The 25,614-nt window shown below is 41.1% G+C and overlaps 1 protein-coding gene across 6 annotated transcripts in view; it reads left to right on the top strand.

Moving 5' to 3' along the window:
* Positions 1 to 25,614, top strand: part of ssbp2b (single stranded DNA binding protein 2b) — a 441,186-nt gene that overhangs the window by 166,166 nt on the left and 249,406 nt on the right. For 5 of the 6 annotated variants that reach the window (XM_078214850.1, XM_078214849.1, XM_078214848.1 and 2 more), the window contains one exon: positions 2,647 to 2,731. The exons of the other annotated variant lie outside the window; for it this stretch is intronic. In XM_078214850.1, coding sequence (XP_078070976.1) covers positions 2,647 to 2,731 — 85 coding nt within the window. The remainder of the gene's footprint in view (positions 1 to 2,646; positions 2,732 to 25,614) is intronic. 6 annotated transcript variants of the gene reach the window in all.

Below are 25,614 nucleotides of genomic sequence, written 5' to 3'. Positions count from 1 at the left end.
TCTGCCAAACAATTTGTTGTGCCAGAGCACAGCTGGTCATCAAATCTCTTGTGGCAATGGATGCAAGTGAGTTGATGTTCACCTGCTGTGCTCACAGTGGATATAATCTCTTGCCACCCTCTGTTTATCACAGTAGGCATGTTATACCTGCCTGTGGGGTATATGGTCTCCCTTCTCCATTGCACATCTTTGACCAGAATCTGAAGGTCCTAGTCACAGAAGGTGGATGCCACTCCTCCCGCTTCTTCAACAGCTGGCTTCCTCTCCAATATCCTGGCGTAAGAATGAACAAAGCACATGGGCAAGTAAGGATTCCAGCTTTGTTAATCACTACACATAACCTCTGTCTACTCACACGATTCTCTAGCTCAACGCTGGTTGATGCTGGTGGGGGAATACAGGATGGCCTGGCATATCTTTCTGGCATGTCAACATGGTTTGTTGCATTCCCGAGCACACAGGATTCTGCTGATCTGTACTCTCTGAGTCACACTGGTCTGTGATGACGTTGTGCCACTGTGAGGGTTGTGGGCAAGGCACAGTTAAATGACCACACCTTGATTAATAGGTGGTGAAAAGGTAGGTGGAAGGGCAAAGGTTCTGCTTGCAATGTCTAACAGATTGCACCAGTTGGAGGCCTTTCTATCGAGGTGGGGGCAGAGAGTCAGGAAAATGGGATTAGCACACTCTCAGTAGTAGTTATTGTCAGTGCAGACTTGATAGGCCGAAGAGACTTTTCTGCGCTGTATGAATCTATTATTCTCTGACTCAAGGCACTGCCAGAGTAGTGAAAATCCAGGCCAATGGGGAGCCTATGTGATGCTGGCAAAATGTTTTTGTGCTGGATAATCACTGAAAATTGACCCGACTCTGTGTCTCCAAGGCCCTGGAAAAATGACCCTTGTGTTTCAGCAAAACATTTTCTTTCAATGTGTACAAAAGTAAAAACCTATTTAACGATAAAACTGTTTGATTTAATGCCCTTTCTTTTGCATAATGTCTAACTGCATAAGAAAAGTTTGTGGCAAAACTGTTGAGAAGCAGAAAATGATTGCTATCAATAAAACGTGCAAGCTCTAATAAAGTTTATTTATTAGTCACAAGTAAGGCTTACATTAACACTGCAATGAAGTTACTGCAAAATTCCCCTAGTTGCCACACTCCGGCACCTGTTTGGGTCAATGCACCTAACCAGCACGCCTTTCAGACTGTGGGAGGAAACTGGAGCACCCGGAGGAAACCCACGCAGGCACGGGGAAAACATGCAGACTCTGCACAATGACCCAAGCTGGGAATCGAACCCAGGCCCTTGGCACTGTGAGGCAGCAGTGCTAACCACTGTGCCACCGTGCCGCCCCTCTACAATATCCTGGTCTAAGAACAGACCAAAGAGAGGGATGAAAGTATTCACTAAAACATTTGCATATTTTGGAAGAATAAAGCTGCAAAGCCTCTAATAAATTTGAGGTGACATACTTCTGTCGATATCATTGAAACAAACAAATACAAATCAAGAATGGTGGAATGTTAGGAAAAAGTACCAAAAGTTTGATTTTTTTTTTGGTGCTCCTTTGAACATTGTTTCAAAGCAGCATTAAAGATGCTACCACAATTTTTTAATGACATTTAAGTTGTGCAGTGCTATGATGTGCATGTTTAATGTGTTTTTCTGATACATTTTGTTTTCATTGTGAACTTCTTTAACTTGATGGTTAATGTTGAGCATTTCCATAGGTGAAGTTGAAACCCTGGTGGATGGCTGCCTAGCCACCTACAAAGCCTCAGAACATGCAGAAGTTCCATAACCTGTATCGGTGACAAAGTTTACTTGATCATCTTGGTTCATACCTTCTCTGCTTGAGGAGAGGGAAGGAGTTGGGCTTCTTCATGGTGGGCCCGCAGCACTTCATGATAAGTGCTTGTCAAAACTTGCGAACATGCTGATTTTGTTGCTGAATTGGAGCCACTTTCGACCAATCCATCCTGGATTTTCAAGGGTTCTTTAAATTTCTAGGGCTCAAGTGGTTCATTGCTGTTTCAAAATCATGGAACCAGAATTTGCTAGGAGGTGGTAATGAGCAGCACCCACAATAAGTTAGACATGCCTGTTCAATTTCTAAAACCTTTTTGTTAGTGGGAAATCAAATCTGTGCAGCTGGGCCTGCAGTGGTACAGGGTTGAGGAGGTAAAATTGGGTGCTTTGACAATGGCACCATGACTGCTGGCCCACCTGTTCCCCACAGATATTTTACCCAGGTTGAGGGAGGGGCCAGGCAGCCCACTCACCCTTGGGCTAATTAAGGCTCTTAAGTGGCTGATTGGCATGGTGGGGTACCGTACCACAAACTAACTCATTATAAGTAAAGCCTGCATCATTAAAAGTTGTTGTGTTTTGATTTTGGCAGCTCTTTCGAAACTGTCAATGAAGGCGAGCCTATAGAATACTTTGACCTCCTGCTGTTTTCTTAGAAGTATTCATTACAATGGTTTGTCATTTAGCTCATGTAAAAACAAAATTGAATGATTTTAATGGTCTTAATACTGATTCTTTTTAGAGATAAATATGGATAAATTGTATGAATTTTTCATTCTCTCAGAAGAAAGATGAAGTTATATGGAGTACTAATAAAAGTTTATTTCTTGCAGTGTATTTTGGGACCTTTACTGTGCGGCACCTGAAAGAAGAGAAACTTGTGAACATTCAAGTGAAGCAAAAGCCTTTCACGATTATGTAAGTCATAGATCAGATCTGGGAGGAATCCTTCAGTGATGTCTATTGTCATATCAGGAGCCTGGAATTTAGTGGTTTGAACGTATTGCCCCCTCACTGGGATCGAGTACAAATCTTAGTTTCAGCCAAGTTGTGAGAGACAAATTTCTGCCTGGAAAATATTGGGTTCAAAATGGGTTTGCCAGCTCATTGGAGGTCTCCAGTGGACTGCAACAAGGTTCTGAGTTGTAATTATAATTTGAGATGTGTTGCAGAAGTAAAAACTGATGAAAGTAATCTATTTTTACTTGCAAAATGTCTTGACTTTCTTCACCCTCTGTTTTGAAACCTTGGTCATTTTGCCACATTTTAACTTCTTGCACTGATTACTTGGTTCAGAGCTGGTGCAATTTTGCTTTTGTGAGCAAGTACCTTTCCGTTAATTCAAAGCTTTTGCTTATTAAGCTGTGCCATTGAATGTTATACTGAAAGTGTGCCATTTATAAATAGTTGTTGGGTGTAATTGATCCTGATGATTTACTGAAAAATAAAATGCAGGTAGTGAAATATAGTTGCTTGACGTAGTGATGCATTTTTTTGGTACGCCACCAAAATCGATTGTGTACCTTTACTGTACAATAAATAGGCTGAATTTTGCATTTTTTTTGTTTTTTGAAAAAAAGACAACATGATACTTTAAGAAACTTGGCATTGTAAAGACTAACACGGTTGTGTCAGTTACTGAGTTCAGTGCGAAGGTGGGTTGACATAGAGTGATAGAGTCATACAGTGCAGAAAAGGCCATTCGGCCCATCAAGTCTGCACCGACGATAACTACCACTAAATTCGCAATAATCCCATTTTCCAGCACTTGTCCCATATCCTTGAATGTTATGATATTTCATGTGTTCATCCAAATCGTTTTTAAAGGTTGTACGATTTCTGGCCTCCACTACCTTCTTAAGCAGTGCAGTCCAGATTCTCATCACCCTCTGAGTAAAAATATTTTTTTCTCAAATCCCCTCTGAATCTCCTGCCCCTCACCCTAAAACTATGCCCCCTTGTGATTGACCCCTCAACTAAGGAGAGCAGCTGATTCCAATTCATCATGTCCATACCGCTCATAATCTTATGCACATCAATCATATTTCCCCTCAGCCTTCTCTGCTTGAAAGAAAACAATCCAAGCCTATCCAGGCTCTCCTTAAAGCTCAAATGCTTCATCCCAGGCAACATCCTGGTGAATCTCCTCTGAACCCCCTCTAGTGTAATCACATCCTTTCTATAATGAGGTGACCAGGACTGCACGCACTATTCCAGCTATGGCCTAGCCAATGTTCTGTACAGCTCCAACATAACCTCCTTGCTCATATACTCTTGTTCCATGATTGATAAAAACAAGTGCCTCATATGCCTTCTTAACTACCCTATTCACCTGCTCTGCCGCCTTCAGGGATCTATGAATAAGTGCTGAGCTATCTAGTGTCCTGCCATTCATTAAATACTCCTTTGTTACTTCTTCCAAAGTGCATCACCTCACATTTATCAGGGTTAAATAACATCTGCCACTGCTGTGTCCCATCTGACCAACCCATCTATATCTTCCTGTAATCTATGATCTTCTTCTTCACTATTAACCACCCTACCAATCATGGTGTCACCTGCAAACTTACTTATCATTCCCCGCACATTATCATTTATATCATTTATGTATATAATAAACAATAAGGGACCCAGCACTGAATCTTGTGGCACATCACTGGACACCAGCCTCCAGTTACTCAACCAGCACTCTACCACCATCCTTTGTGTCCGATTGTGGGACCTTGGCGAAGGCTTTGCTAAAATCTATATAAGCTACATCAATCACTTTTTTGAAAAATTCTATCAAATTTGTTAGGCATGACCTCCCTCTGATGAAGCCATGCTGACCATCCCTAATCAACCCATGCCTTTCCAAGTGGATATTAATTCTCTCCTTCAGAATTTTCTCCAATAATTTCCCTACCATTAATGTGAGACTCACCAGCCAGTAATTCCCTAGTTCATCTCCACCACCCTTCTTAAATTCAGGAAAAGGGACTGTGAGGACCTTGAACAGTTTGACATAGGAGGTGAGGAGGTATTAGAGGCTTTGACAGGCTTAAAAATGGACAAATCCCAGCCAGATGATTTGCATCCCAGGCTGCTGTGGTAGGCAAGGCAGGAAATTGCAGGAACCCTGGCCCTCACCCTTCTTGAAAAGTGGAATTACGTTAGCCATCCCCCGGTCCTCTGGTACTTCTCCAGTGGCTAGAGAAGAATTAAAAATTTGCGCCAGAGCCCCTAATGAGAAGTATTCATTTAACACCCTTCCAATGTCCTGCAGCTTCACACACACATCTCCCCCTTTGCCTCTAATTGCCTCTTTCCCTGGTTAACCACTTTCCCTTAATGTATTTATAGAGTATTATAAGATTCTCCCTAATCTTGTTCATCGGTCCTTTTTTATGCCTCTTTTTGCTCTTCTAATTGCTTTCTTAAGTTCCCTCTTGCACTTCCTATATTCTTTTAGTGAGTATTCAAAACAGTAGTTAGTATTTGCAATTTTTATTGTGATATTAGTAATGTTCAAGAATTAGACGGTATGGGAAATGTAGAACTTCTAGAAGTAAAATCGGGGGTATTTTCATTCAGTTATAATTGCAAACAAACCAGAACATTTGTTGACTAAATTTGAATTTTCATCCAAAGAATCATTGATAAGATTAGATATTTTCATCTCTTATGTGAGGTGTGTGCAATACAGAATTTAATATTGATTCAAGGTTAGCTGTCTCCTGTAATACAGAAATTGCTTAAGAAAGTTATGGCTGATACTAGTTTTACTTTTTGGTCATTCTAGTTTGTTTATATAGTACAAGGTTTAGAAGTGAATGTATTATGTGCTAAAAATATTTCAAATGGTGTTTTTGCTTTTAGCTCAGCAAACTGAAATCTTGTTTAGTAATACTGAGTTGTACAATTATAATTTTTCAATATTGATTTTTGGCTATTTGTGCATTTTTACTCCTTTCTCTGGGGTGCTTTTGCTTGCTGTGAAAACAGTATTCATTGTCACATTTGCAGGTCTACTTTTGTTGTGTTGCTGTAAGTGCCTGAGTACTTTGTACTACTCCAGTGCAATGAAAGTTCACAATCAGAATTTTAAAGTATTGCTCTGCATTGCCCAGTTGTTGCAGTAGAAATGTGTTCTATGTGTGTGGGTTCACACTTCTATATTTTTTATATATAGTGGCATTTGTATTTATTTGGGACCAAGGATATTTTATTTTGGAAATTCAGAATTGAACAGTGAGGTAATATCCAATTTCTTTGTTTTGATTGTTGTACAAATTCCTCCTTCTTGTTCCCTAACTTTTCTAGTTTTTGTTTTGTGCAGAGCTTTTCAGGTCTAAAGTGTGCAGTATGACATTTGACTTCCGATAGATTTGTTCTGGTGCTGAGAAGTTCTACATTCTGTGCCTGTAATTAAAAAATTGCTGCTATTTTGGTACACACACTGTGCCTCGTGCGTTTTCGCTTTTCCTTCACTCTTGATTGTGGTTTTAAAAAATGACTTTCAGAAATAATCCAGCACAGATCATAGTTTTTCCATTCTGTAACACATTTTAGTATCATAAGATCATGAGTTAGAAATATGTAGTTGGTGTACATCTTCTCATAAAATCTTTGGACAATTCCTGTTCCCTCTTGGTCTTTGTTCAATGTTCTCTATCAAATTTGTTTCTAATTCATTTTGATCAGCAAACCTTTCCATACTACCATTATTGATTTCCATTCTGTGGTCTCCAGACTGTAACTGTGTTCTCTTTTACCCCTGACCTAATGACTTTTTATGACAGGCAATCAAATTTGTGACTCTACAGCTGGAAGTGATCCTTTGTTACTGACTCTCCAACTAGAGGAATCATTCTGTCCCTATTTACTGTATCTAAATTCGTCAGAATAGCAAAAACTTCAGCTAAATTTCTTCCTTGTGCGTTTGCATTCTCACCCAGATATTTTTTGATTTGTCTGCTCTATGCCTAAACTAGTTCTCAATCCAGTTAACTAATCTCATACTGTTTCCCTGAATCTAAAATATCCTGATCTGTCTAGCATTTATGCAGTTGTATTTCAAAATCCATAGATTTTATCCAGTGCATTAGCGTGTCTCATTCTCTAATTGTCCCAAATGTGCAGGGAATTCTACCCATATGGCTTGAACCTAACAGATAAAAACAAGCCCCACTTGGGGGATATTTTTTACTTGGTTACTGTATCGGTTTCTATATCTTCCATATATAATAGCAGTTTTCCTTTCGGAATTATTTAACTATTTAAAAAGGTAATGTTCACTCAATATTTTTCACATTTGAAACACCCACAGTGCCATCAAACAAGCACTCCCAGTCAGCTAAAGACTAAAGCTCTCAATATTTTGCCACAATCTCAGAATAACACAGGATGCTACACAAATGTGATATTTGCATCTTTCATATACTAGCTTTTTTATGGTCCTTCTGAGATACACTAGCTTAGATTTCCTGGTCAACAGTGAAGCAACAGCTTCGCTGCTGGCTTCGAAGAAGCTGCCCATAACGGTTAGCAATCTCTGTGTTGTAGATATCTCCACTCCCGACTTTAATTTAAATTTGACACCAAGTTAAGGGGATTTCCAGGCATCCAGCAACAGTGATTTCATCATTGATCATCATCATGTCAGCCTGGAAATTCAAATTCTCATCAATTCAGTGATTTCTATTCGTTTGCGGTCTGTGGGGACTTCAACAGCGTACCCTATTGTCAGGAGTAGAATCACTGGCAGCAGCTTCTACATCTGTGTTTACCTGCTTATGTACAGACTCCAGAGGCTGTAGTCAGTTTCAGAGAAGTAACGATGCCAAATAGCTACATTTTCACTGTCACTATTATGACAAATTTCAGGCCAATTTAATTCCAAATTAAAGGGCAGATGTGTTAAATGTTAGCTATTTTAATAAGCAGAATGCTAAAGCTTCAAAGGATACCCAGATATAAATTATTTCCATTACTTTTTGCTTGGCAAATAAAGTTTTCCTTAGGACAAAGTCTAGTAAATTGTTACATGTTGTTTGTTGAAAAGAAAATGGCATTTTTGAGAAAATGCTCAATGGATAAGTGATACCTTTTGAATGAAAACAGATCAATACTTGTTTGTTTTCACTTTCGTTGTCCAGTTATGAAGATTCAAACACATTCATCGTGCATTTTGTTCCATTTAATGGTAGATAATACACTTAATTACCATGTCCCAATTTGCAAGATTTCCTTCTATGAATGTTTTCAAATGATCAACCCACAGAGAATAGTATAATCATGTAGTGTGTTGTGGTATGCCTTGCAATTGATATTAATCCAGTTCATAGATTCCAAAACAACAACTAAAACATCACCTTTCTTTTTGTAAGTAAACCAACAGAAATTCTTGTGCAATTTGCTTTTTTAAATATATTTGTTAGTGTTTTTTAAACAGATTTTCTTTTTCAATTTTACCAGTCCCTGGGAATGTTAATCATCATATGTTATTTACTTATAGTTTATACCCTGTTGTGTAGTCACAGTGGATTTAACAAGAATTATGTGAAATGTATTATTTTTAAATGTGCATGTGCTACTATTGCAACATTCATATTAACTTTCAATCTTGGTTTAATAACCATGTGTTTGCTGCAATTGTGGTCTAGATCAGCAGTTCTCAATGGGGGTTAGTGATGAGGTTTCAAGGGGTTGTCAAATTGGACTGAGAACCTGAGAGCAAAATGCATCTGATGCACTTCAGAAATGCTGATAGTGAACTGAAAATCAATTCTGGAGGCAAGGTGACCAATGGTGGTGCAGCCTTGATCCCTGTGGTTTTAACAGGTCTGCCATAATAGATCTTTGGCTTGCTGGTTGCCAATCAGGTTATTACCAGTTTTGGTTGATGTTCGTTTAAATTGACTAGTCCAAATAAGGCAACCAAGATGGTTGGGCACGGCTCATGAATTTGTCAGTTGGAAATTGGTCCTCTGTTTTTCTGTTGCTCCATCCAGTAAAGGTGCAACCACACAGTCTCTTTATTGCCCTCCCCAGAGCAGTGAGCTCTTTCATCTGCCATTGACCTGATGGAGATCAACCCAAAGGATGGAATTTTACAGAAAGTGTGTGAGGTATGGTGGATGGGCTTTAAAATGCAGTACCTGGTCTGCTCATTATTTAATTTCCTGCATTTGATCTGTCTCTTATTTTGCAGGAGGCAGTGGTGGCATGTGGTGGCCCACCTGCCTTTGGACCTATTTGCGATAATTAATGGCCACTTAAGGGTCTCATCCTTCCCAATGCACAGGGTGTTGGGGAGAGTTATAGAACAGAACCAAGGCAGGACTTACTCAGTTAATGGTAGGGCTTTGGGGAGAGTTATAGAACAAAGAGATCGAGGGGTACAGGCTCATAGCTCCTTGAAAGTGGAGTCACAGGTGGACAGAGTGGTGAAGAAGGCATTCGGCATGCTTGGTTTCATTTGTCAGAACATTGAATACAGGAGTTGGGATGTCTTGTTGAAGTTGTACAAGACATTGATAAGGCCACACTTGGAATACTGTGTACAGTTCTGGTCACCCTATTATAGAAAGGATATTATTAAACTAGAAAGAGTGCAGAAAAGATTTACTAGGATACTACTGGGACTTGATGGTTTGAGTTATAAGGAGAGGCTGGATAGACTGGGACTTTTTTCTCTGGAGTGTGGGAGGCTGAGGAGTGATCTTATAGAGGTCTATAAAATAATGAGGGGCATAGATCAGCTAGTCAATATCTTTTCCCAAAGGTAGGGAAGTCTAAAACTAGAGGGCATAGGTTTAAGCTGAGAAGGAAGAGATACAAACTTGTCCAGAGGGCCAATTTTTTCACACAGAGTGTGGTGAGTGTCTGAAACGAGCAGCCAGAGGTAGTAGTGGAGGCGGGTACAATTTTGTCTTTTGAAAAATGTTTAGACAGCTACATGGGTAAGATGGGTATAGACTGATATGGGCCAAACATGGGCAATTGGGACTAGTTTAGTGGTTAAAAAAAGAGGCAGCATGAACAAGTTGAGCCAAAGGGCCTGTTTCCATGCTCTAAACCTCCATCCTGCCCCTGTTGCTGTATTATCCGCAGCAAGCGTAGACTCATGCCATGTGGGGAACCTGACAACTTTAGTTGGATGAGCTGGTGTCAGACAAGTAGGTATACTTCCTTTGGGGGTCCCCTATGTCCATCAGAGGCATGCCCCAAGGTCATACCCTACCTTTAACCCTACCCCCCAGCCTCTCAAACCCAGCCCCCGACATCCTCACTTGCCTCACTGGCGTCTGCCAGGCTGGCCCTGCCGATACACTGGATTGAACTTAAGCCTGGCCTTCATTAGCTCCTCTTCTTCGGGGATTAGCAGTTGTCCCAGCAGCGGCCACTGTTCAAAACTGGTACTGCTGGGATTACCGAGCTGCTGGATATCCAATTGGCTGTCAGATCTCTAAGGTGGGACTTCCTCCCTAATTGGGGATGGACATCTTATCCTTAGCCAGCTAATGCCCCACCAAATGTTAAATGGTTGTAGGACAGCTGGTATTGGTGAGGATGCATTCCCTGCTGATTCTTCAGGTTGTTGGGTGAGAAGCCCCACCAAAAAATCCTGCCCCAAGTTAATGAAGAGTCGCCACCAATGTCAGACTTCTTAACTAGCCACTCATGGAGGAATTTAGGCTCTGATCTTCAAAACAAAATGTCTCTCACGAGACAGTGGCGTGATGGTAATGTCACTGGATAAGTTGTCCAGAGACACCGACAAATTGTCTGGGTGCATGTGTTCAAATTCCATCATGGCAGCGGGTGGAACTTAAATTTGTTTAATAAATCTGGAATATAAAGCCACTCTTAGTCATGGTAACCACGGCACAATCATCAATTGTTGTGACAACCCATCTGGTTCTCTAATCCTTTAGGGAAGGATATCTGCCATCCTGGAGTGTAACTCTAGATCTACAGTAATGTGACTGCCCATGCTTTCTGGGGAATAATTTCCACGATTGGACTTCGTTTCTGAATATTATATTCAACTTTTAGATTAGTTATTTCCCCCTTTGGACTTGGTCCCTGCATTTTTGGGGGGTTTTGGCTAATATCACTGAAAAGAATGACATGTTGCTGAAACTTTTCATCTTGTACCCGTTAGGACAAACACGAGAATGCCAAATCTCAAATGATCACAACTGGAGAAAAGGGTGCTGATTGCTTGGCAGTCAACTCTGATTCGCTGAGGCAGTGCCATAGTGAAAGCAACAGGGAAACAATAGGCTCCCAAGCCTCCTGGATAATTCACGAAAGGCTTGAACATGTTCCTTTTGTGTTCAGTAACAGGTCCCTGCATATGCCTGGCCATACAATTGGTAAACTATTTTATATAAATGCATGGTACTGTTGGACAGATGTACAACAATTTTAATGGCATTTGCGAGCACAATCCTGCTGATGTACTGATAGGATCTGCTGCTCTAGAATGCAATGTCAACAAAATACTTCTAACAAGTGTAAATGAGTCATATTATGTGTTTGACTGATTATCTTAAATTGTTTGTTAGTGTAGCTGCCGATGGAATCAGGCTTGTTCAGGAAGTGCTGCCCAATTGCAGAATCGCATCTTAAAGTAGACATTTTGGGTTTTGCAAACACAGGCTGGTTGAGTACACACTGTGCTCTGCCTATTTTGAAGAACCGAAGGAACATTTCTTTGATTCAGTCAGCCAATTGTTGGGACATAAAACCTCTGTACTTGGCATCACAATGACAACGGAATTGCTCAATTGTTTGGTATGCAGCATCCTGTGGAAAATACTGCTCATGTAACTATTGCATAGTAGCAGTGTGATGTATTGCTTAACCTTTTGTTAAAATTTGACACCTGGAGAAATTGGTTGGTGTCATCTTCTTCTGATGCTCTTTCTCCTATCCCAATTTGTAATATTTTTGACAAGAATTCTTGAAAGTAGATTTGAGTGACCAACCCTGAGACAAACAGACCTTATCACCTTGTTGAAACATCAGCATAATATATTTAGTGTTATATATATGTGCGTGATTTTTTTTCCATTTTTTTAATGGATTACAGCAGTTCCAAATTCTATTTTTTATCAGCAGTGTATATTTCATATGATATTTTCAGTATTTTGTTGACATTGCATTCTAGAGCAGCAGATCCTATCAGTACACCAGCAGGATTGTGCTCACAAATGCCATTAAAATTGTTGTACATCTGTCCAACAGTACCATGCATTTATATAAAATAGTTTACCAATTCTACAGCCAATTTATTTAAAATAAAAATTTGCAGTGATATACTTACTATTTTTCACAACCTCAGGACATTCCAAATCACTTTACAGCGAAGTACGTTTGGAGTTTATTGCTGCAATTGTCACTGTTGCACTGTAGGAAATGCAGCTACTTTTTTAGCTACTCATTGAGGGATAAATATTGGGCAGGACACTGGGGAGAATTCCCTGCCCTTCTTTGAAATAAACTGTTTTATGTCCACCTATCAGGTGACATGTAGGGTGAATTTTCTGCCCTCGCTTGCCCCGAAACCAGAAAATCCTGCCCGAGGTCAACTGACCTTTCCATGGTCTGTCCCTCGCCTGCTCTGATTCCCATAGCGGATGAGATGGTAGAATTTGCCCTGTATTTATAAACCTGGCTGTTCTCTCCTTGGTTTGATTACAGTCCTTCTGATGTTAAACCATGCTCCCCGTTTTTGTGTCAAATTTGATATTATATACTGGTGCACAGTAGCATATTCCCTGGCCAATAATCTGGAGGATTGAATTCATAATCTGGAGAAATATGTTCCAATCCTGCCACAGCAGCTAGTGAATTTAAATTTAAGTTAATAAATCTGGAATAAAAAGCTAATAATCAGTAATGATGACCATGAAACCACTCAATTGTTATAAAAACCCATCTGGTTTGCTCGTATCCTTTCGGATAGAAAACTACCGTCCATATCTGGTCAAGCCTAAATGTGACTCCAGACCCACTGCAACGTGATTGACTCTCACTGCTTTCTGAAATGACCTGGCAGTTGTACTCAAGGGGACAGCTCACCTTCTCGAGGGTAATTGGGGAGGGACAATAAATGCTGCCTTGCCAGTGACACTTGCATTCTGTAAATGAATAAAAAGAGAAATGTGCTCCATGTATCAAAAGTATGAAAAAAGCACTGTACTGTCCTGACACTGATCTTGGGGGACATTACTATTTTGCATCGCTCCAGTCTTAAAAAAACATCCTTAATGATTGCTCTTTGTTTCCTATCCTTCAACCCACTTCCTATCCATCCTTCCAAGTTCCATTTAACATTTTGTGCCTCAATTTAATTAACTTCTCTGCGTTACCTCATCAATGTTTCTCCCTGCAGTGATTTAGATGTTCACCCTTTTTTCAAATATTGGTACAATTGTTGTACAAATAAAATCCTTGGGTTTTTTTTCAAATCTCCCTCTACTCTCCTTGCTGTTTGGTATTGTGAATAACTAAACAATGTTTTAAAAAATGAACTTTCAAAAGGTTGTCAGGTTGTCTGTCTTCTAGCATTTCCTTCCATGCTTTTCCAGCCAAGGGTAGCAATCTTATTTGCAATTCATTTAATTTATTCCAAACTGTTAGAAACCATAGAAAATTACAGCTCAGAAACAGGCCTTTTGGCCTTTCTTGTCTGTGCCGAACCATTTTTTGCCTAGTCCCACTGACCTGCACTTGGACCATATCCCTCCACAGCCCTCTCATCCATGAACCCGTCCAAGTTTTTCTTAAATGTTAAAAGTGATCCCGCATTTACCACTTTATCCAGCAGCTCATTCCACACTCCCACCACTCTCTCTGCGTGAAGAAGCCCCCCCTAATATTCCCTTTAAACTTTTCTCCTTTCACCCTTAACCCATGTCCTCTGGTCTTTTTCTCCCCTAGCCTCAGCGGAAAAAGCCTGCTTGCATTCACTCTATCTATACCCATCAAAATCTTATACACCTCTATCAAATCTCCTCTCAATCTTCTACGCTCCAGGGAATAAAGTCCCAACCTCTTCAATCTCTCTCTGTAACTCAGCTTCTCAAGTCCCGCCAACATCCTTGTGAACCTTCTCTACACTCTTTCAACCTTATTAACATCCTTCCTGTAACTAGGTGACCAAAACTGTACACAATACTCCAAATTCGGCCTCACCAATGCCTTATATAACCTCATTCCAACTTTTATACTCGATACTCCGATTTATAAAGGCCAATGTACCAAAGGCACTCTTTACGACCCTATCCACCTGTGACGTCACTTTTAGGGAATTCTGTACCTGTATTCCCAGATCCCTCTGTTCAACTGCACTCTTCAGAGTCCTACCATTTACCCTGTACGTTCTACTTTGGTTTGTCCTTCCAATGTGCAATATCTCACACTTGTCTGCGTTAAATTCCATTTGCCATTTTTCAGCCCATTTTTCTAGTTGGTCCAAATCCCTCTGCAAGCTTTGAAAACCTTCCTCACTGTCCACTGCACCTCCAATCTTTGTATCATCAGCAAACTTGCTGATCCAATTTACCACATTATCATCCAGATCATTGATATAGATGACAAACAACAATGGACCCAACACCGATCCCTGCGGCACACCACTAGTCATGATGTGGAGATGCCGGCGTTGGACTGGGGTAAACACAGTAAGAAGTTTAACAACACCAGGTTAAAGTCCAACAGGTTTATTTGGTAGCAAAAGCCACACAAGCTTTCGAGGCTCTGAGCCCCTTCTTCAGGTGAGTGGGAATTCTGTTCACAAACAGAACTTATAAAGACACAGACTCAATTTACATGAATAATGGTTGGAATGCGAATACTTACAACTAATCCAGTCTTTAAGAAACAAAACAATGGGAGTGGAGAGAGCATCAAGACAGGCTAAAAAGATGTGTATTGTCTCCAGTCAAGACAGCCAGTGAAACTCTGCAGGTCCACGCAACTGTGGGAGTTACAAATAGTGTGACATAAACCCAATATCCCGGTTGAGACTGATAGCCAAGTTCCGCACACACAAGGACGGCCTCAACCGGGATATTGGGTTTATGTCACACTATTTGTAACTCCCACAGTTGCGTGGACCTGCAGAGTTTCACTGGCTGTCTTGACTGGAGACAATACACATCTTTTTAGCCTGTCTTGATGCTCTCTCCACTCCCATTGTTTTGTTTCTTAAAGACTGGATTAGTTGTAAGTATTCGCATTCCAACCATTATTCATGTAAATTGAGTCTGTGTCTTTATAAGTTCTGTTTGTGAACAGAATTCCCACTCACCTGAAGAAGGGGCTCAGAGCCTCGAAAGCTTGTGTGGCTTTTGCTACCAAATAAACCTGTTGGACTTTAACCTGGTGTTGTTAAACTTCTTACTGTGCACACCACTAGTCACAGGCCTCCACTCAGAGAAGCAATCCTCCACAACCACTCTCTGGCTTCTTCCACGGGCATTCGGCCTCTGATATTCGGGTAAGCGTTCTCCAAGGCGGCCTTCGCGATACACGACAGCGCAGAGTCGCTGAGCAGAAACTGATAGCCAAGTTCCGCACACACGAGGACGGCCTCAACCGGGATATTGGGTTCATGTCATACTATTTGTAACTCCCACAGTTGCGTGGACCTGCAGAGTTTCACTGGCTGTCTTGTCTGGAGACAATACACATCTTTTTAGCCTGTCTTGATGCTCTCTCCACTCCCATTGTTTTGTTTCTTAAAGACTTGATTAGTTGTAAGTACTCGCATTCCAACCATTATTCATGTAAATTGAGTCTGTGTCTTTATAAGCTCTGTTTGTGAACAGAATTCCCACTCACCTGAAGAAGGGGCTTAGAGCTTCGAAAGCTTGTGTGGCTTTTGCTACCAAATAAACCTGTTGGACTTTAACCTGGTGTTGTTAAACTTCTTACTGTGTTCTTCCATTGAGCCAGTGTCTAATCCAATGTACTACCTCCCCATGTATACCTAGCGACTGAACCTTCCTAACTAACCTCCCATGAGGGACCTTGTCAAAGGCCTTGCTGAAATCCAGGTAGACAACATCCACCGCCTTCCCTTCATCCACTTTCCTGGTAACCTCCTCGAAAAACTCTAATAGATTGGTCAAACATGACCTACCACACACAAAGCCATGTTGACTCTCCCTAATAAGTCCCTGTCTATCCAAATATTTGTAGATCCTATCCCTCATCACACCTTCCAATAACTTGCCCACCATCGACGTCAAACTTACTGGCCTATAATTTCCTGGATTTCTTTTGGAACCTTTTTTAAACAACGGAACAACATGAGCCACCCTCCAATCATCTGGCACCTCCCACGTGAATACTGACATTTTAAATATGTCTGCCAGGGCCCCTGCAAGTTCAACACTAGCTTCCCTCAAGGTCCGTGGGAATACCCTGTCCGGTCCTGGGGATTTATCCACTCTGATTTGCCTCAAGACAGCGAGCACCTCCTCCCCTTTAATCTGTAAAGGTTCCATGACCTCCCTACCTGTTTGTCCTATTTCCGTAGACTCCATGCCCGTTTCCTCAGTAAATACGGATGCAAAAAAACCATTTAGTATCTCCCCCATCTCTTTTGGTTCCATACACAGTCTACCACTCTGGTCTTCAAGAGGACCAATTTTATCCCTCACTATCCTTTTGCTCCTAACATACCTATAGAAGCTCTTTGGATTTTCCTTCACTCTGTCTGCCAAAGCAACCTCATGTCTTCTTTTAGCCCTCCTGATTTCCCTCTTAAGTAGCTTCTTGTACTTTTTATACTCCTCGAGCATCTGATCTGTTCCTTGCTGCTTGTACATTTCATACAACTCTCTCTTCCTCTTAATCAGTGTTACAATCTCCCTCGAGAAGGAAGGTTCCTTATTCCTATTTACTTTGCCTTTAATCCTGACAGGAACATACAAACTCTGCACTCTCAAAATTTCTCCTTTGAAGGCCTCCCACTTTCCATTTACATCCTTACCAGAGAACAGCCTGTGCCAATCCACACTTCCCAGATCCCTTCTCATTTAATCAAATTTGGCCTTTTTCCAGTTCAGAACTTCAACCCGAGGACCAGATCTATCCTTATCCATGATCAGGTTGAAACTAATGGCATTATGATCACTGGATCCAAAGTGTTCCCTCACACTCACATCCATCACCTGCCCTAACTCATTTCCCAATAGGAGATCCAATATTGCATCCTCTCTAGTTGGCACCTCTATATACTGATGTAGAAAATTGTCCTGAACACATTTTACAAACTCTATCCTGTCTAAACCTTTAACAGTATGCGAGTCCCAATCTATATGTGGAAAATTAAAATCCCCTACTATCACAACTTTGTGTTTCTTGCAGTTGTCAGCTATCTCTCTGCAGATTTGCTCCTCCAATTCTCGCTGACTATTGGGTGGTCTATAATACAACCCCATTCATGTGGTCATACCTTTCCTGTTTCTCAGCTCCACCCATTGGGCCTCTGCAGACAAGCTCCCTAATCTATCCTGCCTGAGTACCGCTGTAACATTTTCCCTGACCAACAATGCCACCCCCCCCACCTTTTATCCCTCTGCCTCTATCCCGCCTGAAACATTGGAACCCTGGAACATTGAGCTGCCAGTCCTGCCCCTCCTGTTACTTTACCTGTAAAATGAAGCTTGAAGGGATTTTGTATAAGATTTTCACTGAAAAAACAGAAACATTCTGTATCTGAGTTGGGATCAGAATAAAAATGAATGACAAAATTGAACAAAGAACAAAGAACAGTACAGCACAGGAAACAGGCCCTTCGGCCCTCCAAGCCTGTGCCGCTCCTTGGTCCAACTAGACCAATCGTTTGTATCCCTCCATTCCCAGGCTGCTCATGTGACTATCCAGGTAAGTCTTAAACGATGTCAGCGTGCCTGCCTCCACCACCCTACTTGGCAGCGCATTCCAGGCCCCCACCACCCTCTGTGTAAAAAAACGTCCCTCTGATGTCTGAGTTATACTTCGCCCCTCTCAGCTTGAGCCCGTGACCCCTCGTGATCGTCACCTCCGACCTGGGAAAAAGCTTCCCACTGTTCACCCTATCTATACCCTTCATAATCTTGTATACCTCTATTAGATCTCCCCTCATTCTCCGTCTTTCCAAGGAGAACAACCCCAGTCTACCCAATCTCTCCTCATAGCTAAGACCCTCCATACCAGGCAACATCCTGGTAAACCTTCTCTGCACTCTCTCCAATGCCTCCACGTCCTTCTGGTAGTGCGGCGACCAGAACTGGACGCAGTACTCCAAATGTGGCCTAACCAGCGTTCTATACAGCTGCATCATCAGACTCCAGCTTTTATACTCTATACCCCGTCCTATAAAGGCAAGCATACCATATGCCTTCTTCACCACCTTCTCCACCTGTGTTGCCACCTTCAAGGATTTGTGGACTTGCACACCTAGGTCCCTCTGTGTTTCTATACTCCTGATGACTCTGCCATTTATTGTATAACTCCTCCCTACATTATTTCTTCCAAAATGCATCACTTCGCATTTATCCGGATTAAACTCCATCTGCCACCTCTCCGCCCAATTTTCCAGCCTATCTATATCCTGCTGTATTGCCCGGCAATGCTCTTCGCTATCCGCAATTCCAGCCATCTTCGTGTCATCCGCAAACTTGCTGATTACACCAGTTACACCTTCTTCCAAATCATTTATATATATCACAAATAGCAGAGGTCCCAGTACAGAGCCCTGCGGAAAACCACTGGTGAAGATCTCTCTCAGTGGGTAGAAGAATCATAAAAGATTCAAATGCTGGGAGAATTTGCAAGAACTCCATCCAGACATTGTTTTAATTAACAAAGATCTTGCACTTCAGGTACAGTGTATTGCATATAGTTTACACCTATATGTTAGATGGAATATCTTCACTTGCATCCCCTAAATGTCAGCTGAGTTTCCAACTTGCTTCGGACAACTCTCCTAATCATTGGAACTGCTTGTGTAATCCTGGATTCCTGATGCTAGTGGGTGCAATCAATGAGAAAGGTTCACAATATGTAAATGAAAGCTGCAACATTTTAATTAAAATCTGAGAAGCACAACTTCGTCCTTCAACAATAAATATTTAGACAAATATAGTGTAATGTAAGGCTCCGATTGAGTAGTACATAACAAAATGGGATGAAGGTGGAATTTCAGGAGCAGGATCAGTTCAGCATTGTCTAGTGAAAAGGAGGCAGGAGTAGCATGTATAGGGATGTAAAGGTCGGGAACATAATGAAGGACCAAGGGAAATAGTATTTAATCTATGAAGATCTTTTCAGAGGCAGTTTATCAGTAGGGGCTATATGGTTGGAACATTGCTCATTTGCTAAATTTATAGAATGTAAAGATTCCTGAAAGCATTTTTTTCAATGGAATCACTAATTTGTGCTCCTTGAATACACACCTGAATACTTGTGATCTGCATTGAAAGTAGCCCAAATTAGCCATTCTGCCTTTCTTTTGGTTGTCATTCAAGAAGCGTATGGCTCAAATTAACCAAACCTCCGGTATGAAGGGAAGAGCATGGGGCTATGATGTGACATTGGACTCAGGATAGGGTGGGAGATGAAATCAACAGGAAAGTGGGGAATTCAAAACTTCACAAAGATGCAAATATAAACTGCAATATTTTAATTGTTCATTATGGAAATCTCAGAAATGTGGTATCAAGGGTTAACAGCTGAGATACGCTGATGTATGACTTGGATGATGTACCACTGACATCAGTGTTAAACTTTCTCTCTCTCTCTCGAAGTTGATGCCTGGTGGTCTGTCTGGTTTCGTTCTTTTGTGTTTTCTTTGTCGGGTTTGAATACAACTGAGTAGCTTGCTGGGCCATTTCAGAGGGCAGTTAAGAGTCACATGTAGGCCAGATGGGTTTTTATGACAATCAACAATGGTTTCATGGTCATTATTAGACTTTCAATTCCAGATATTTCATTGAGTTTAAATTCCACCATCTGCTATGGTGGGATTTGAACGCAGGTTACCAGAGCCTGAGTCTCTTAATACTAGTCCACTGGTAATAGCACTACACCACCCCATCCCCTTGTAGTGTCGATGGGCCACAGTTCATTTCACAAGAATTCACAAATTATGTAAAGAAACATGGAATCCAATACATCTGATCTGCTTCTTATCAACCTGCCACAAATGGGCTGACTGAAAGGTTTGCTCAGACCATGAAGCATTCATTAAAGGTAATTCATGAGCAAGATCATTGTCTAAACAACGAAGTCAACTTCTAATGATATACTGGAATACAACACATTCAACAATCCAAAGTTCCCCGGCTTACTCATGATAAAATGTCAGTTACACAGAGCGTTTGATTTGCTAAAGCTGCCTAAGGCAAGAGAACAAGAGGAAATAACAAAGTCAGGTTTTGCGATGTGAAAACAGGGCTAAATGCCGTGTTTTTTTGGGAGGTCAGGAAGTTTTGGCAAGGAACAATGCCACCAGTGAGAAGTGGATACCTGCCATCAAATTAGCTCAGACAGGACCAGTCTCCTACATTGTGCAAGCACAGGGATAATGTAGTGTGCTGATCAACTTTTAGCAGCTAGAACTAGTTTTCCAGAGACAGAGTCAACTGAGAGTCTGCAACAAGCTGTGCCAAGTGAAGACCTGAGCATTCCTGAGAACCTGACAATACCAGAAACAACTGTGGAAGACAGTACTTCAGTTGAGGACTCTTCAAGACCAAGTCAATGTCCAAATCCTAAGTCAACTGCAGATGACGTCCAAACTCAACCAAAAACACCAAAGATTGCAGTTAACATGAAAAAGCAAACGCCTGAGGTTCATCGACAATCACACAAGAATCATTGATTTTTCATATTGTAAACTGTTGTGTTTCATTGCAGGAACCTCTGATATCAAAGGGGAGGAAAATGTTGTGTATTCATGTTTGTTCCGAGTTGGAACAAGGGCACTTTAAGAGTCCAATCATGTGATGTATCGATGACATCATCGGCTGTTTGCACAATGTAACAGCTTGTAAACACCTTTCCAATAAAGCTCCTGTTTGTTTGCACCTTCGTGGTCTGCAAGCCTAGCCTTTAAAAATATCACATCTACCACAGAAGGCTGTAGAGGCCAAGTCACTGAATATATTTAAGAAGGATATGGATAGATTTCTGGACACAGGACATCAAGGGCAATGGGAAGAGAGTGGAATGTGGCATTGAGATAGAGGATCAGCCATTATATTGAATGGCAAAACTGCTCCGATTTTCTGTTTCAAAATAAAAAAGAAATCAGAGAACCGAGGGGAAATTGCTCATCTTAGTCCAGGTTATTGGTCAGTTACAGTCCAAGTTCAAGTCTTCAATATCACCTTAAAAATTTATACTGCAGCTGCTGTTAACATATTAGCGGATTATCTCAAATAGTTTCAGCCGAAGACTCTTCATCCATCAGACATCAAATTGCAAGTTCAAGGCAGCATAGACCTCCCAATTAAAGACAGGATTATTGATCCTCTTTGCTACAAGGGGCAATAGATTGCTGAATCTCTCTGTTCTTCACAATTAATGCATATTGCTTTTGAGTGCGATGTTGGCCTACCTCTAGGAATCTAGAAAAAACAGATGATGCTCACCATTTGAACGGCTCACTGTCTTTTGTAGGATCATAGAGTCCCTACAGTGCAGAAGGAAGCCATTCAGCCCATCGAACTTGCACGGACAACAATCCCACCCAGGCCCTATCCCCATGTATTTACCTTGCTAATCCCCCATACACTGAGGGACAACTTAGCATGGCCAATCAACCTAACCTGCACATTTTTGCAACAATCTTTAGCCTTTTGCTTCAAACCAGTGGAACATCAGCCTTTAAAAGCTGAGCAAGTTTACACATTCAAGAAACACCATTCACGGGACTCCAAGCAGTATTTGAAGTTATGAATCCCTTAGTTCTTCATGAAATAAGGTCAGAGGTGGCAACTACAGAAGGCACTGCAGCAGACAGTTATCATCTTCATGGAGACCTGCTGGACCTGAATTGGCTCGTCCAAAAAGTGATGAGTAAGAACCCCATGGAGCACTGAGTTGAGTTATCTGTTGGAGTTTGAGGTTCTAGAGGATGATTCATCTTTCCAGTTGATAAATGCATCATAAGAAGTTTCTGGTGTCTTTTTAGAGGAATGCTGAATGTATTTTTAGTGGCTGAGGAGCATTCATATCTTTGAACTTACCTAGCCTATCTCCTGTTGTCAGTGAGGAGCCTTCTATAGAGAATGCCTTGCTTGAGTCCATGTCAGAGTCCACACATATGGCATGAGGAGCAGGAGTAAGCCACTCGCCCCCTTGAGCCTGCTCTGCCATTCAATAGGATCATGGTTGATCTGATTTTAATTTCAACCGCACATTCTTGCCAACCCTGATTATTAATCAAGAACCTATCTAGCTGTGCCTTAAAAAAAATTCAAGAGCTCTGTTTCCACTGCCTTTGGAGGAAGAGAGTTTTGAGAGAAAAAAATTCTCCTCATCCCTGTCTTAAATGAGCAACCCATTATTTTGAAACAGTGACCCCTAGTTCTAGATTCTCCGACCCCTCAGGATCTTAAAAGTCTTGATCAAGTTGGCTCTTACTCTCTAAACTCTAGTGGATACAAACCTAACCTCTCCAACCTTTCCTCATCAGACAGCTCACCTATTCCTGGTATAAGTTTAGTAAATCTCTGAACTGCTTCAAGTGCATTACCATCTTTCCTTAACTAAGGAGACAAATATTGTGCTCAATATTCCAGATGTGATCTCACCAATGTGCAACTGAAGCATAACCTCCCTATTTTTGTAATCAGTTCCCCTCACAATAAATGGTAAGATTCTATTAGCTTCCCTAATTGCTTGCTCTACCTAGCCTTTGGTGATTCATGTACTAGGACCCCCAGATCTGTCTGCACCTGAGAGCTCTGCAATTTCTCACCATTTAGATCATACATTTCTTTTTTATCCTTCCTGCCGAAAAGGATAATTTCACATCGCCACATAATACACCATTTGCCTGAATTTTATCCGCTCCTTTAAATTCTGTTCCCTGTTGTAGACTCCTTACGTCCACTTCATAATTTGCTTTCCTACCTTTCCTATTATTGTCAGCAAATTTCACAACCATCTCTTCAGTCACATTATCCAAGTCATTTATCTAAACTAAAAAGTTGAGGCCCCAGCGCTGATCCCTGTGGCACACCACTCGTCACATCCTGCCAACCAGAAAAAGACCCATTTATATCAACTCTGTTTCCTGTTAGCCAGCCAATCTTCACTTCATGCCAATATGTTACCCCCTACACCATCAGTCTTTTATTTTCTGCAATAACCTTTGATGTGGCACCTGATCAGATGTCTTCTGGAAATCAAAATCCAGTACATCCACCAGTTCTCCTTTATCCACAGCAGCATATATGACTCCTTCAAAGATTTCAATAAATTGGTTAAATGTGATTTCCCTTTCACAAAACCATGTTGATCTGCCTGAGTGCCTTGATTTTTTCAAGTGCCCTGCTTTAACATCTTTTATAATGATTTCTAACATTTTCCTTATGATAGATGTTAGGCTAACTAGCCTCTAGTTTCCTGCTTTTTGTCTCCTTTTTGAATAAAGATGTTACATTTACTATCATCCAATCCGATGGAACCTTCTACGAATCTAGCGAATTTTGAAAAATTAAAACCAATTCAGCAACTATCTCACCAACCACTCCTTTTAAGACCTTCGGGTGAAGTCCATCCAGACCAGGGGATCTGTCAGTCCACAGACCCAACAATTTGTTCAATATCGCTTCCCTGATGATTTTAATTTTCCTGAGTTCCTCCCTCCCTTCCATTTCCTGATTTACAGCTATTTCTAGGATGTTACTTGTGTCCTCTACAGTAAAAACAGGTGCAAAATACCCGTTAAATGAATCCGCTATAGCCCTACTTTCTATTGCCAATTCCCCAGGTGCACTTTCTACAGACACAGTGCTCGCTTTTTGTTAACTCTTTTCTTATTTAAATATCTATAGAAACTCTTATTATTCATCTTTAAATTACTGGCTAGCTTTCTCTCGTACTCTAGCTTTTCCCTCCTTATCAATCTTTTTGCCATTCTTTAATGTTCTTTATATTCTTTCCAATCCAAATAGAGGAGCATATTGCCAAAGCGCTTATACCTTCCAGGGGTGAAAGTCGATTGACACTGGAAGGCTATCAACTTGAAATGCGGGCTGGAATTTTCCAGTTGGTCATGCCCCACCATCGCTGCCAGAGAATTTGGCAGTCAGCCAAGTCTCCATTCATTGCAGTGGGATGGGAGAATCCCGCTGGTGTGAATGACCGGAGAATCCCACCTGTTGATTCTGTTTCTCTCTCCTCAGACTGCCTGACCTGCTGAGAGTTTGCAGCAACTTCTGTTTTAGTTGAAGATCTGAACAGTTCATTTATTCTGCAATTTTTTTCGACAGACAATAATAGTTGCGATCTATGAAACAAGAGTTAGTCTGGATTATTTTAATGATACATATTTATTAGTGTCACTGCTTAATCCTGGAGACAGCTGTTAGTATTCAGTGAGGCTATACTCTCCTGCCATCAAATCTGCTCTCAACAATAAAAGGTATATCATTGTATTTTTACTCTATTGAATGGCATGTTATGGAACAAAACTTTGAAGGAAACTGATTAGATTGACATGCAGATATCAAACTTGATATTGTAACCATCTGTTTAAGAGTCAGAAGCTCAACAGCTTAAACTACCAGGTATCTAAATACAGCTTTGGAACCCATCTGCTCTCCTTTATACAATTTAATTTGTTGTATATAAAACCATTCACTGTTTTGTGCCCAGAAAGGACACATTTGGTGCTGGCCATGCCTGATCCTAATTTGGTAAGGGCATTAGCCTAGGCACAAGGAGCATGCCCAAGAAGTACATTGTGTAGACCGATCATGGCACCATTAATCAATGTGTATCACTGATCTGATGCCACCTGTGACCTGAATAATCTAGCTAATGTCCTCTCTTAAACTTGCACAGTCCAAGTATGTCTTAGCTACAAAAATCAGGACAAATTGAATCCAGCTAATTAATGTCATGTGTGCTGTCAATTATCAACAAGGCGATGGAAGGCGTTGTTGACAACATCTATAACATGTTCACTAAAATGGGATTCATTTCCTTTACACCAAGACCACTCAGTTCTGGACTTCATTACAGTCTTGATCCAACATGGATAAAAAGCTAAATTTCAAAGGTGAGGAGAGTGTCACTACCATTGACATCAAGGCAGCAATTGAGGAACTTGAGTAAAATTGAAGTCACTCAGACTTAGGGGAAACTCTCCAGTGGCTACACCAAACCTAGGAAAAGGAAGATGGATGTGGTTGTTGGAGGCCAATCAGCTCAGCCCAGGCATACCACTGCAGGAGTTCCTCTGGGCTGTGTCCTATGTCAAACTATCTTCAGCTGTTTCATCAAAAGCCTTCCCTCCAACATTAAGTCAGAAGTGGGGACTTTTGCTGACAAACGCACGGTGTTCAGTTTCATTCGCAACATTCAGACAAACAGGTGCAAAAAAATGATCATGTCCAATTGAGAGTGTGCCGCCACATCCTTTGTAATCAACAGCATTGCTAAGTATGAATAATGAGACTTGCCTAAGAGCCCAGACTTCCTTTAGTTTGTTCAAGCAGGTGCACATGAGGGCAAACATTGCTTGATTGACAGCTTTTTTTCTTAATTTGTTGTTATCAATGACTCAACGTGATAAA

Source organism: Mustelus asterias, chromosome 6 (assembly GCF_964213995.1).
Source record: "Mustelus asterias chromosome 6, sMusAst1.hap1.1, whole genome shotgun sequence".
NCBI lineage: Eukaryota > Metazoa > Chordata > Chondrichthyes > Carcharhiniformes > Triakidae > Mustelus > Mustelus asterias.
This window is presented reverse-complemented; position numbering and strand designations above follow the sequence as displayed.